The sequence below is a fragment of the Macaca fascicularis genome, chromosome 1 (assembly GCF_037993035.2).
Source record: "Macaca fascicularis isolate 582-1 chromosome 1, T2T-MFA8v1.1".
NCBI classification, from domain to species: Eukaryota; Metazoa; Chordata; class Mammalia; order Primates; family Cercopithecidae; genus Macaca; species Macaca fascicularis.
In genome coordinates, this window is record NC_088375.1 from 17117381 (window position 1) to 17132677 (window position 15297).

A 15297-nucleotide genomic window follows, 5' to 3' on the forward strand; every position below is an offset into this window, starting at 1 on the left:
TCAACAGCATCCATGATCCAAGTGATGTGGTCAATTTGAAGGACATGGGGAAAGCCTTCCCTGTCTGAAGTTACTCTTGGACCAGCAAACCCTGTCCTTCAACTTGCTGCTTCTAGACCTTTGCATAAGGTTGTAGCCATCTTCCAAATGTGTATTTATTCTTCCTTTAAAGAACAAGACATTGGCGGCCTGGCACGGTGGCTCATGCCTATAATCCCAGCACTTTGGGAGACCGAGGCAGGCTGATCATGAGATCAGGAGTTCGAGACCAGCCTGGCCAATATGGTGAACCCCGTCTCTACTTAAAAATGCAAAAATTAGCCTGGCGTGGTGGCACATGCCTGTAGTCCAAGTTACTCAGGAGTCTGAGGCAGGAGAATTGCTTGAACCTGGGAGGCAGAGGTTGCAGTGAGCCGAGATTACACCACTGCACTCCAGCCTGGGTAACAGAGTGAGACTCCATCACAAAAAAAAAAAAAAAAAAGAACAAGACATTGGCATAGCTAGTCTCACAATTCTCAAAATTACAATCGACTGGAATCCATCAAATGAGACAATGGGGTCAAGTTGTAGAGGAAAGAGGAGATGCAGCCCAATATTACGGGTTTCACATAGGGCCCGTGTACCCTACAAGTAACATATGGTCACCACTCTCAGTAACAGCTTATTTGCTTCTTTCTAAACCTTATAACCAGTTTCATTTTGTTTCTTACTCTTGAGTTCAGGTAGTGCTAGTTCATCAGACTGGCATAGCAACAGGCTGAGATATCAATTGCCATTTTCTTTATCTGCCTCCAAAATCCTAAGTCATGAGGTCTAGTGGCTGCGATTAAGAGTCAGAGGTGGAGATTTAGGCATGGAATCTGAAGCCAAATGAACAGTCAATTTGCTTTCAGGAGTCTGTCTCTTGAGATTTGTATCTCTGGATATTGTGCCACTGAATTCTTCTTAGAGAAGAATCCTTCTTCCTAGGTAAACTAACATAGCTGGAAATGAGAAGCCAAGCTCTTGTCATCACAGCTGCTATATAATGCCCTAAACACTCACCACCTGGGAAACAAAGATGGGGCCACCTTCATTCTGAAATCATACAGTTATACTTAACTAAACCCTTCTAGTTGAAAGGTTTCATAGTCACTTACGGATCTAAGGAGTTAGATGAAACATACTCCAGGTGAACCCCTGCCCCTTTGGCAAGCAGAAGGGCAAGACATCTTACAGAAACACATCTCTCCTTCATGCTCCGATAAGCCACACAAATGAGCACACTTATGCCAAAGCAACCCTCTAGAACAATTTCCATTCGGTAACTACTAGAGTTGACAAATGCCATCAACAAAACGAAAGTCAATTCTACTGAGCAGCAATAAATCAAGAAAATTCTAGAGACAGAGAGTCAATTAAAAGAGACAGGCTTGAGTTCATTTGCAAAGTGAGACCAGGCAGCGTCCTTACCACTCTGCACCGGAGGAACACATCCATTGCAAAACCACAGCTGATAACCAGCATGTTCGCTTATTTTCCCATTTACAGAATAATAAAGGAAATAACTCAGTCAAATGACTTCGTGTAATTGTCACAAGTCATCATGTTGGTGATTCTCTTCTTTTTCTTAGTCCACTAAATAATTGTATGATTTCTACTGGGGAATTTTTTTCTTAAAGAAGCACAACTGAAAGGCCCTTCTTTTGTGATGAATGGGAGCTACAGAATTATCTTCTGAGGCTTAGCATACAACATGATCACACAAAATTCTCTCAGCTCGAGAAACTTCATCTTTACATCAGCAGCAACAGAAGGAAAAAAAAAAATGTTTTCCGCCTGAGGCAGTTGTGATAAGGGATTTAGAACCCATCCTGGTGTGAGCTTCCAGATATAATGGGATACAGCCCAGCACCTAAAGTGTCTGCAGCTCACTCCCTTGTAACTAATGTTCTCACAGCTGTTGTATGACTCAGGGTGGCTGGAGGGGAAGGGAAAGAGGGAAAAAGGAGCAAAATGAATCATAGAAAATGTTGCATGTAATATTTTGTCTAACCTACATTTGCCACGGCTGCTGCAGACCTGTCATCAGTAAAGTGAGATAAGGACATTGAGCAAGTCTCAAAACTGACTGCATGCTAGAACTGAGCATCTGAGAAATTCCATGAGGGGTTCTACTTTTATTAATCATGTGTCTGAAGCTAACGGGTTCATACCATGTTAGCAAATTAAACTATCATACAATCTTGATGACGCTTCCTCGAATCATTAAGAAGTCTTCTCATTTAATTAATGACAAATTTGTTATCTACCTACTGGGGTTTCCACTGATACAGCAATTAATTTTTCTTTAAGATTTCCTAACTCCCCCCAGCCAAAATGCATCAAAAACACTCAAGCTATAATGGTTCATCTTGAGTTTATAAAAATCATCTAAGATTGAACATTCACCATTAATTAATTAAATTGTCTTTTTAAAACTGTGACAGGTGCCTTGAAATGTGCACACTGTGAAGCACATTGACATATCGGGGGATAATGGGTGCACAGGTTCATAGAGCACCATGGACATAACCTACAAAAGACACTGCCTTCCTTAGCTCAGTCCCTTCCTTAGCTCAGGCCACATAAAAATCACAGCTGAATATCTTTCTGTCAACTTAAAGAAAGAGGAACCCTCGGGTTTCCTCAGTCACTGAGCACCTTGCCAAGTCTCAAACCTTCTTAAATACCGGTTGATTTCTCAATTGACCTCAGTTGGCAGAGTGATTGTATCATTGTTTTACAGCAGAGAAACTTTGGGTTGAATTACGCAACGCAGTGGAACCTATTTAATGAACCCTTTTGTTTTAAGTGATAATCAATCTCCTGTCTATTTTCTATTCTATTAGCGAAAGTCATGGTCATCTTTTTCTTCAGGCTATCTTTCAAAAACACCACCACATTCGATTAAGTGTTGAATTATCAGTGACAAAGCAAATGATGACAGGCAACTAAGACCCCATGGATTCCACCCTCGTAGTGCTACCCAGATTCTTTCCATGCTGCTAAGTCTTGGGAAGAGGGCCCGCACCAGACAAGCCCACAGGGCTTCACTTCTAATCTTCCTTCTTCTTTTCTGTCCATGCCATTCTCTAGGGTAATATTGTTGCTTTCTCCAAGGAAAATACCAGAAAGAAAGAAACAAGTATATTGGAGTATCTTCCCTGCAAAATGCTGTCTCTGAGGTCAAGATGATTTTCTTTTGAGCTCCACTGAGGGTCAAGAGAAGGGGCCTTGGGGCTCCTCAAATCTCAGAAGCAATGGGAAATCCTCCCCAGCACCTGAGCTTTGGAGCCTGGGAACTCAGGGCTCTGTCAATCTCAGAAACTCCAAAACGGCCAGATCGGTTCTGAGAGCTGCAGTGTGCTCTAGGATCCCTGCCACTTGATTGTAGGACCACTGAAGTCTCTAAATCTTCTGTCACAGCCATTAGCAAGAACTCAATTATCTCATTTCTTTTTCTTCCTACCCTCTGCAGGAGGTGCTAACAGCTGGCCGAAGGGCAGACAGAAAAAAAAAAAAAAAAAAAAAAAGGCTGGGTATTTGGATAATCAGGAGGTTTGGCAGATCCTTAATGGAGGGTATTAGCTACAAGCAAACATCTCTCTGCTCCCCACGATTTCACCAGGAAGATAAGCGATTCTCTTCTGCTTTTATAAAATAAAACTTGTTTTTTAATGTAGAGTTTCTTGGTTTCATAATTTCCATGGTGCCATAATTCCTACTAGTACATACTAGTGATCATTGATTAATCCCTTATTATATGTAAGAAATAGTTTTCATCTTATCCTACTGTTGTCCCATTGTTATGACAGAAAATCAAGTCTTTAAGAGCTGTATTAACCTGGTAAAGACCCACAGCTCAGAAGTGACCACACTTGAATCCAGACGATCTGATTCCAGAGCTGGTACTTGAAAATAACAATCTTCAGGAGAGGGGTTACTGATGAGCCCCTTCATGAGCCCCTCTCTATATGAAGCTTCCAGATCGACCACAGGGAGTTGGCGGTAGACAAAACTGCTGCCAACCTCAGGGGTCTTCACTACATAGGGAAACAGAAACAGGTTTGTGTGTGTGTGTGTAAGGGCTTTTTGTTTTTGTTTTTGTTTTTGCTTTAAAAGTAATACCTCAAGAGGAAGGACACCTTTTATATTAATTACTGTGTCTGGTACTTCTGCTCAGGGTACCGAGAAGGGAAGAGTTGCCTCCGCCCCCCCATGTTGTGGTCCAGATGCCAAGAGGCCAGTTCCAATTCGGGGTTGGTTGCTTCTTTTCTCGTTCTGAAGGAAAGACTTCCCTCAGACAGGGAGCTGGAATTCTAGAGGATGGAACTCTGCTTTCTCTTTCTGAAGAACTACATGTAGATTTTTTGAATTGATCTGAGTACTCTGGAAACTAAATTGTGTCACAAGTGAACATTTCCTGGGAAAGTTATCTCGGAGTTAAAATTCATTACATGGGTTCTCAGAGAATGGAAAGTATTATAATGACCAATAGGCCAATGCAGAAAAGTTAATTATAAATTATATCATTTACATTTTACATTGTAAAATGTTACTTAGTTTTACATACATATCAGTCAATACTTATTTGAGTATCTAGAATAGTGAACTACTATGGTGGTGAGTCTAATCCCCATCAAAATGTTACTAATGTTTTTCTTACCTTTGTTTTCCTTCCTTATTTTACTCTTTTTAATTCACGCCATTTTGTTATATTTTATGCATTTTTTTCTCTGTGTATGTTTAGTTTATGCATTATTATTTTAAGCATACTTAAGATTTTGCTGATGAGATAAAATAAGGTAAAAGTTAAATGCAAAAATCGCATTTAACTTTGTAGAATTAAGTGCTTTATATTTTCTTACAGTTTGCATTTCAACTGATAACGTGATACAAATCATTGTTTCTCTTGTAAAATTGGTCAGTATAGTCAAATAGCTTCAAAGTTCAAAGTGTATAATCCAACAATGAATATTTTTAAGGACACTGCTATGGTTTAATATTAGAACATAAGTAAATGAATATTTTTTCAACACTCTCTAATTTAAACCGTGTGCACTCATCAGTAAGAAAATTATGAAACACCAATATTTGTTTCACAAATGATATACTTGTAATACTATATACATATAAAACATTTTTAAAGATAAAATACACATGGATGAAATGGAAACATAAAACAGAAATTATATTATGTTCTTCCCACACTCCAGTAAACTGTTTTGTGTGTACCTGTTTTGGAAATAATTGCTCCAATCTTTGACCCTAATTCCCACCTTCATTAGATTGAAAGCAGTTGGCAGTTGACAGTCTTTTTTGGCTATGACACACAGGCTCTGGGAGACTGGGAGGGAGCCGATCTTGGTCTTTGAGGTGTTGCTCACCCTGGTGGCCACCTCTGGACATTCATTAGCAGGGTGAGTTCACCTGGCTATCATTCCACATCAGGCTTCCTACTGAAATTTTAATAATTAAAAAGTAAACACTAGTTTTTAAAAAGAGAACTGCATCATCTTTGGAAAAATACATCAGTCTCTAAATTTCAAAGTAAATTTCAGATAAGACCATTGAGTTCTTGATAGTTCCTTCTAAAGCTAAGAATGGCCTCCAAGGAGGTATCCAACTACTTTCTTCTATGTTCAAAACAGATTTAAATGATTTTTTGTTTGTCTTTTCTGATGATAAAAGTGTGAGGCACACTGGAAACAAACACTTGAGGAACACACTAGAGTACAAGGAAGCAAACATCACCTATAATCCACTAAGTGCTCAAGAGTTTGTGGTAAAGGTTTTATGTTCAACTTCAGAAAAAAAAAGTAGAGTTAGAATGAAGAGATTCTAGAAAGAAGAGAAATATTCACATTAGTCATGCGTACAAGATTCCATCAGTTAAATGGAACCACTACACCCATCCTCAAGGGGAGGGCTTGGCCCACTTGGGCCAGAGACATGAGTTTGCTATCGGGCATTAATGAATTCCTCCTATACAATGGTGAGAGACATAAGATCCATTTAAACAGGAACTCATCTACAAAGTAAGGACTTCTGAATATTTCATTTGACTCTTTAAAAAAGATAGATAACAGAGAATATGTAGTAACTGAGAAAATAAAAATTAAAGCAAGGTTTGTCTATAAGAGAAAACAAACTAGGAGAAAAAATTACACTTAACTACTAACCTCTGGAAACAATAAACCTGAAGGAGTGAGAGTAAGTTGGTCAAGCTCTTTAAGAGTAGTTTTTTCTATTCTATTATATACCGGTAAGATTTGATGGCAAGACAAATGGATTTGGGCACTGTATCTTCTCAGGTTGCCTTGACTTTCTGAATGTAAGAGTTGAGAATATAGTGTCAAGATAGCCAAGTTGCAAATAAATTTTCAAGGAGGAACAAGATAAAACTGCTATTTATCCACTCATTAAGTACAATTGTCTGTTGACTACACGCCAAACAGCATGTCAACCACTCAGAATACAAGGAAAGTAAGGCATGGAAACCTTACAATACCACTTAGAATATAAGAAAGGTAAAGGCTCCATCTACAAGGAGCTCACAGTCTAAGAGAATTAGACAGACTGAGTGAATGCAACACATTCATGTAAGTGGCTACCACTATGGGTACCACGCAGGAAACAGCAGGAAGCCAGAAAGACTTTATAGAGAAGGACAATTGTGCTGAGTCATAAGAGTGAGTGTGAGCACAGGGGCTAGGTCGGGGAGGGCTCTGCAAAGGTGCTGCTGTGGAGCACAGCTAACGTGGGGAAATGGGCTAGAATGGAGCATCAGTCACTTGGTGCAGGTGAGGATTACAGAGATAAGGTTGGACCAGTAGGCTGGAACCACCTCATGAAGAGCCCAAGAGGCAGAGAGGAGGAGGACATAACAAGGATTGTGGAATTTAGGCTGGATGCGAAGGGAGCCTAACAGGATGGTAAGAAAGTCATTCTGGTTGTGGGAGAAGAGCAGAGTAAACTGTTGTGAGTCAGGGGGAAGAGAGGCTGTTAGAAGATAATTTAATGGGCCAAGTTGCAGGTAGTAGTGATAGGAATAGAGATGAAAGTCTCTATGGAATGACCAGGTAACTGACTGCAGCCACCTTCCTGGATATTCGGCTATACATAAGGAGAAGGAGGGATATCCCTAAAACAGGTGGAAATTGGAAAAAAGATTCCACAAATGGAATCTCTCCTCTGTAGAAGGAGGAACAGGAATATATGCATCTAACCTATAACTCAGATGATTACAAGGCAAATCCTTGTTTAAACATACACTAAAAGTCCTCATGTAATATTTGCCCACTTTTGACTTTGGATTATGCAAGATGTGCTTTTGAACCACTGACAGCATCAGATACTTCCTAACTTTCTAATTCACTTGATGTGCTTGATAGAGAGTGGATCTTGAGTCCACCTGAGTTTGCCCCAATATCTGGGCCTTCAGGTCTCTGTATACTTTGAGAGAGTAACAAAGATAGTGCTATCATTTGAATTTGTCCCCAAAGTGGTGACTAGCCAGATCTAGGTTTCTTAGCTCTGATCTTTAACTGTATGCTCTCCAGCATTCTAATGGAAAAGGAGCAACCCATTCTGTTCTCAGCTGCTTCCTCTCTAAAATCCTGTAAGACCAAGACACGTTAAACAGGGGGAACAGGTAAAGATTTTCATCTTCTTTAATGGATAACTTGACATGTTAATCAAGCAGTCACTAAGATGCACCATTGTGTCAGGTATTAAAACTGTTTTCCTATTGTAAAATGTTGATCCTCTTGGAAAGGAACTGTGAAGGTGACAGATTCTCAGTGGAGCCCACAGTGTCTGAGAACTACCATAACTACTGGTCTCCATCACAGAGATCCTGACGGTCAGCAGGCTTTTGCAGCATCCACTCTGGCCTCCTGTTCTGAAGTGAGAATAGAATTGCCTACTGCCAGAGGGGTTGCAGACTCCTAGTTGCTTTTTCTCCTCCCTGTTCCATTGTTTCCACCATACCAGTTCACACAAACCTGAGCCAGGCCTCCTAATAGCTTGAAATAGCATGAAAAGGGCCTTCCAGAAGCAGGCTACAGGAAGGGCCAGCTACCATCATGGTCATTTGAGACTGTGGCAGGATCCTAGGTAGCTAAGGTATGTGAGTCAAGAAGCCAGGGGCAAGGTGGCTTTGCAACGTCAGCAAGCCTGGAGAGGCAGAGAAAGAGGCTGGAGATGATAGAAGATGAGCTTAGGATGTTTCTAAATTATTTGCATTAATTCACATATTTATTCCATCATTCATTCAATACATGTTTATTGGGAACCCCTGTACCATCCAGCACTGGCAAATCACTGAGAATACAGTCTTGAACAAGGCAGACTTAATCTTATTAATGGAGGAGACCACCCCTCATATTGTCTTATGCTCAATTTCTGCCTCCAAAGAAAGAAGTAAAAACTAAAAGGCAGAAATGAAATCCACAAGCAGACAGCCTGGTGCCACACCCTGGGCCTGGTAGTTAAGAATTGACCCCTGACCTAATTGGTTATGTTATCTATAGATTACAGACATTGTATAGAAAAGCACTGTGAAAATCCCTGTCCTGTTCTGTTCCATTCTAATTACCAGTGCATGCAGCCCCCAGTCACATACTCCCTGCTTGCTCAATCGATCATGACCCTCTCACATGGACCCCCTTAAAGCTGTGAGCCCTTAGAAGGGACAGGAATTGCTCACTCCGGGAGCTCGGTTGTTGGAGACGTGAGTCTTGCCAAAGCTCCTGGCTGAATAAAGCCCTTCCTTCTTTAACTCGGTGTCTGAGGGGTTTTGTCTGCGGCTTGTCCTGCTACATTATAATACCTGTCAAGGAGCACTTGGAAAGTGAGAATAAATCATTGCAAGCACATTACTCAGTCTTGGTGAGTCAGGGAACGTTTCATAGAGGAGAAATCTAAACCTTGAAGGCTGAATGGGAAGGCCTGGTGAGGGTGAGGGGTGGGCTGGGAGAGGCCCACCAGGCCACATGCAGAGGGGTGGGGGAGCAAGCTATGCCTGTGTGTCAAGGGCAAGGAGACCAGCCAGCCTCAGTCTACAGCATCTGACCCTCCTGAAGATGACTTCAAATCCCTAAGTATTGGGTTAACTATATGAAATTGTCATTTTTATAGGTCAAAAATGGTGAAATATCAGCAATTTCACATGGTTCAATCAAACACTTCTCTGGATGATACCCCTTAACCCTGTCCCCCTCTAAATTAGTTTCTTTCCAGAAAAAAAAATTCAATGGCATTGGGAAGCATAAGGGAACAAGTATCAGCTGCAATATGGTGATGATGGGGTGGTGATGGGTGATACTCAAGTACATGCAGAGGCCACATGGAAGAACGTCATGAACCACAGTAAGACATTTAGGCTTTATCCTTAGGACATCTGGCAGCCTTGTGCGATGACCAGATGGATATTTTAAGATGCTTACTCAAAACAACCTAGAGAAGGTGGTAAGAGGGCAACAGTGGAACAGCCAAGCAGGAAAAGTTGCTACTAGGATCAGAAGAGGGGCCCACACTGTCAGTGTGATAAAGGTAGGCAGGTTTGTGAGATACTAAAGAGGCAAGACTAACAAGACTCCGGAACTGAGTGAGAAAGGAAGTGGGGGAGCCAGCATGAGCCCATGGTGCCTGACCACCCAGGCAGCCAGGTGGGTGGTGGGCCATGCACTGGGCTGGATGAAAAGGGGGAGGAGCTGACATGGAGGGAGAGAGGATGAGTTCCAGGCATGACTGTCGTAATTATGTATATAGGTTTTCATCTACAGTTCCTGACTCATAACTCCCACCCCCACTGTTATTTCTCCCCTAGGCAGGTCATAAAAACTAAAAATACACCCTAATCTCCCCCCGCCTTTCTGTCTTGGAGCTGGCCATAAAGAAATTGTCAGCTTTTATACCAGCACCCTGCTGTTTTTGTTACTGTAGCCTTATAGTATAGTTAGAAGTTGGGTAACATGATGCCTCCAGCTTTGTTCTTTTTGCTCAGGATTGCTTTGGATATTCAGGCTCTTTTATAGTTGCATCAGCCTTAGGAAAGAAGTTATGCCCACATCCTCAAAAGCAATTGCAACAAAAACAAAAATTGACAAGTGGGACCTAATCAAACTAAAGAGTTTCTGCACAGAAAAATAAACTATCAACAGAGTAAACAGACAACCTACAGAATGGGAGAAAATATTCCCAAACTATGCATCTAACAAAGGTCTACTATCCAGAATCTATAAGGAACTTAAACAATTTGACAAAGTAAAAGCAAATAACTCTATTAAAAATTGGGCAAATACATGAACAGGTACTTCTCAAAAGAAGACATACAAGCAGCCAACAAAAATACAAAAAAAAGCTTAACATCATTAATCATCAGAGAAATGTAAATCAAAACCATAATGACATACCATCTCACATTAGTCAGAATGGCTATTACTAAAATGCCAAAAAACAACAGATGCTGGAGAGGTTGTGAAGAAAAGGGAGCACTCATACACTGTTGGTGGGAATGTAAATTAGTTCAGTCACTGTAGAAGCAGTTTGCAGATTTCTCAAAGAACTTAAAACAGAACTACCATTCAACACAGCAATCCCATCACTGGGTATATATCCAAAAGAGAATAAACCATTCTACCAAAAAGACACATGCACTCGCAAGTTCATCACAGCATTATTCACAATAGCAAAGACATGGAATCAACCTAGATGCCCATCAATGGTGAACTGGATAAAGCAAACATGGTATATTTATACCATGGAGTACTATGCGGTCATAAAAATAATAAAATCGTACTTTGCAGCAACATGGATGCAGCTGGAGGCCATTATTCTAAGCAAAGTAATGCAGGAACGAAAAACCAAATACTGCATGTTCTCATTTGTAAGTGGGAGCTAAACACTGGGTACTCATGGATATAAAGATGGGAACAATAGATACTGGAGACTGACAGAGGAAGAAGGGAAGCAAGGGTTGAAAACTAGTTCCAGGGGTACTATGCTCACTACTTGAGTGACAGGATCAATCATACCCCAAACCTCCGCATCACACGATACATCCATATAACAAACCTATACATGTTGCCCCTGAATCTAAGATAAAAGTTGAACTTACAAAAAAGCAAGAAGGAAAGAAATTCTCTGACCTACCCTGTCTGACCGCAGGCCACAGACCCTCATTTCAGGAGTCCTGTCCCATACCTGAAGGAAGAAACGCTGCACAGAGAAGCTGAGGAATCTGAACAGACAGGTCCTGTTGGGTTTTCCCACTCAGTCTATTTGTGGTAGATCACACTTTCTGTCCAATCACATTGCTACATGGTTGTCCATACTTCAATCATGCCTACCCAGTGATGTCCCCATAAAAGGCCCAAGAGGAGGGGGTACAGAGAGCTTCCAGATAGCTGAATATGTTCCTTGAAGATGGTGTGCCCAAGGAGGGTATGAAAGCTCGGCACCCCTTCCCCACAGCTCACCCTATGCATCTCTTCATCTGTATCCTATGTAATCTCCTTTATAACAAACCAGTAAATATAAGTGTTTCTCTGAATTTCATGAACCAGTCTAACAAATTAATCAAACCCAAGGAGGGGGTCACGGGAATCCCAATTCCTAGCTGGTTGGTCAGAAGCCCAGGCAAAACAACCTGGATCTGCCATTGGCATTGTAAGTGGGGCAGTCTTGTGGGACTGAGCCTTCAACCTGTGGCATCTGATGCTGTCTCCAGGTAGCTGGTGTTGGAATTGAGTCAGAGGACACCCAGCTGGTATCTGCGGCAGAACTGATTGCTTACTTTTTGGTGGGGAGAAACCCTCACGTATTTCATCACAGAAGTCTTCTGTGTTGATTACTGCATTGTGTGAGAACAGAGGAAAAGCAGTTTGTGTTTTTTCACTCAGAAGTGTTCGATCGGTTCTAATGGTAAAAAGAAGGAGGTAGTCACGCACGGTGGCGCACAGCTGTCATCCCAGCACTTTGGGAGGCCAAGGTGGGTGGATCACCTGAGGTCAGGAGTTTGCGACCAGCCTGACTAACATGGTGAAACCCTATATCCACTAAATTTAAAAAAAAAAAAAAAAAAAAAAAAAGCCGGACAATGGTGGTGCTGCCTGAAATCCAAGCCCCTTGGGAGGCTGAGACAGGAGAATCGCTAGTACCTGGGAGGGAGAGGTTGCAGTGAGCCAAGATAGTGCCATTGCACTCCAGCCTGGGCAGTGAGTGAAACTCTGTCAGAAGAAAAGAAAGGAAAGGAGAGGAGAGGAGGAGAGGAGGGGAGGAGGGGAGGAGGGGAAGGAGGAAGGAAGGAAGGAAGGAAGGAAGGAAGGAAGGAAGGAAGGAAGGAAGGAAGGAAGGAAGGAAGGAAGGAAGGAAGGAAGGAAAGAAAGAAAAGGAAACTAAGGCGTGCCTACTGCCAACCACGTGAATGCTTTACATACGGTATTTAAATTAACACACCAGCTGGGGAGGTAGGTACCCTTCCTGCAGTTATATAGCTAAAACAAAACAAAACAGACAAATAAACAAACAAAAAAACTGAAGGTGAGCGCTTACCTGAGGTTAGACAGTTCATATTTGGGAGAGCTGCAATTTAAATGGGCGTCTCTTTATCAATACCCATGTGCTTATGGCTACAACTTGCTGCCCAATAACCTAATGTATGGTGTGTGCTGTGCTGATGGCTAAAACAATGGCAGATGCAGTTGAGATCATGAAGGATGTGCCAGAAATCTGTCCCGAACACATGGGAGAGGAGGAAGGCCAGACTCAGAGTGGAGCACCTGACCCAAGTACAAGCTCTCCTCATCCTGCTCACCTCTGCTAATCACCTGTGTCATAGATTCTCCCCAAGTCTAGGAGCATGGGAAGCAGGGAAAGATCAATTGGGGGTTATAGGACTTCTTTCCAAGGATGAGAATAAATCCTGCAATGTCTTGCTTACCCTGAAGAGTAGGACTCTGCAAGGCAGGCCCTCTCAACATCTCTTAAGGGAAAAGCAGCATTTTAGCTCACGACAGTGTCCTAGCAGACAAAGGCTTAAGGCATAGCCTAGCTAAAGACTTACTTAACAAATTCCAAAATAGTAGCAAAATAGTCTCCATAAAACTAAATGACTTCCAGGGAAGAAAGGGCATATTCCACTCCAGTACTTGTTGCCTTTATTAGGAACAGATTCTGATGACTGGGATTTATTTTCCTAAGCACACAGCCACAAAAGCCAGAAACATCTTGTCATGCTGCAGCATCCCTGACATTTCTCAAAGACAAATTCCTAATTGGGTTTTAAAAAAAACAACCAGAAATTTCCATGCTGATTTTGATTCAGGATTCAAAACAGAACCTAAGACGTGTATTTCTGTATTATTCCAAACCATGTATAAACTGCCTTAAAAGCCTTAAGACTCCCTTCAAACACTAAAGTTTTAAAAAGGGAAAAACAGACTAAGAAATGAATTCTGAATTTAGTGTAGCAAAGAAGATTCTTCTCTTTCTTATGGAACATGAAAACTATCCGGTGATCTCTCCAAGATCCTTTTAAACACCTTAATCTACTTACTTTTTAAAAGACAAGATGAGGGCTGGCACCTGCTCTTTCGCTTATGGGGTTCAAAAGGCTTTTTTTGTGTCTTTCTTTGTTAATTTATTAGAGAAATTGGCCAGCCTTTTTCATTGATATAACTAAATTTTGTTATAATAAAGAATCTAGATGTGCCACGGAGTCTGAAATACAGAAATTATTATCCTTACCTGCACAGTTTATCCTTAAGTGTTTCCATGTACTTCATAGTATTTTCCTTCACACTTGTTTCTAGGGAAAAAAAAGGAAATCCAAAGTGAATGCAACTGCAGTCACAATTGAACAAAAACCATTCAACTAAAAGCTCAAAGCCAAAGGACTGAGGTCAAGCCACTAGTAATCGTAACATTCTATATTTGGAAAACATCCAAATCCATTGGAGTGGCTGCCTGAAGTCATGAGTTGGGGAGGATTCTGGGCCTCTGAGTGTCTCTGCAGGAGAAAGTCAGAGGCTGGAGCAACAGCGCTGAGCCAGCCTCGCTGTAGTCTTTCAAAGACAGCTCACTGATAGTCTATCACTGGACAACGTGTGCTCTGTCTCCTACCTTTCCCGACTGATAGCCATGGGCTCGGTTGTCCAATACAGGGAAAGAGAACCTGACAGTGTAATGATTCCCATCCTACAGATGAACCAGAAAAGCCTCACTACAGGTAGAGGAGGATTGTGGACCCTTTCACTGAGAAGCAAACAAAAACATGGGATTCTGCCAGTAACTAGAAATCAATTGCTCAACCTCCAATGAGTGATGAGATCGGCTACTCTTCGAGATAAACTCAGCACTTCCTAATTACCAAATGTTGAAGGAATGAATGATTGCTATGGTTCAACAGATCGAAGAGGTACTTTATGGATAAAAGAGATTTGATATACTTTGAACAAGTTCTCCCCTTTTGCTCATCCGAGGAATGAAGGTGCCTTCCTCTCAAGGTGATAACTAACAGACATGCACACCAAGTGTCTGGAATAACACCTGCAGCCAAGGGGTTTCTAGCAAATGGTGTCTGGAATGATCAATGATGCTGCCATGTCTATTATTAGTATTATTATTGTTATTGTGGGTTTTATCATTGTTTTTATTCCAACCTTTATTCTGAAGGGTTATGTATGCTGAAGGGCTCATGTACTCTAAAGTTGGGGAATGTGGAAACACAGAAGCCAGGCTGCCCAGATTCATGCTACTAGAGTGTCTGGAGATTCTTGGACTTCTATTTCAGTCAACATGCATGTGTAAGGTGAGGGACAGTGGAACTGGAAAAAGTACCCTGACATTCCTCATAAAGAAACTAAATATTTAGATGGAAATTAAAACCATTACACATTCTGGTTCATTAGTCCATAAAAGGTAAAAAGAGATATTTACACAATGAAAACAACTGTTTAAGTTGCTATCTTTTCTTACTCACTTATGCTTGTCTAACACACAAACTTAGTTGTGCTAGCTGGAGCAATTATTGCAAGTTCCAAATGCCCCAACCAGAAACGTGTCTCCGTTTCACATGCCATACATATTTATGTGCCACACACTGTTCTAGGCATGTGGGATAGCTCAGTGGACAGAAGATTCCTGCTTCTGTAGTGCTTCCATTCTGGCAGTGAGGGATGCTAAAGAATAAACATAAAAATTCCATAGAACATTAGAAGGTGATAATGACAATAAGGATTTAAGGGGAAAAAAAAGACAGCAAGCGAA

General features: G+C 41.4%; 1 protein-coding gene across 3 annotated transcripts in view; it reads right to left on the bottom strand.

Annotated features, from left to right (window-relative positions):
* Positions 1–15297, bottom strand: part of DISC1 (DISC1 scaffold protein) — a 401778-nt gene that overhangs the window by 63121 nt on the left and 323360 nt on the right. For all 3 annotated transcript variants that reach the window (XM_065546177.1, XM_073996732.1, XM_065546249.1), the window contains exon 10: positions 13777–13837. In XM_065546177.1, coding sequence (XP_065402249.1) covers positions 13777–13837 — 61 coding nt within the window. The remainder of the gene's footprint in view (positions 1–13776; positions 13838–15297) is intronic.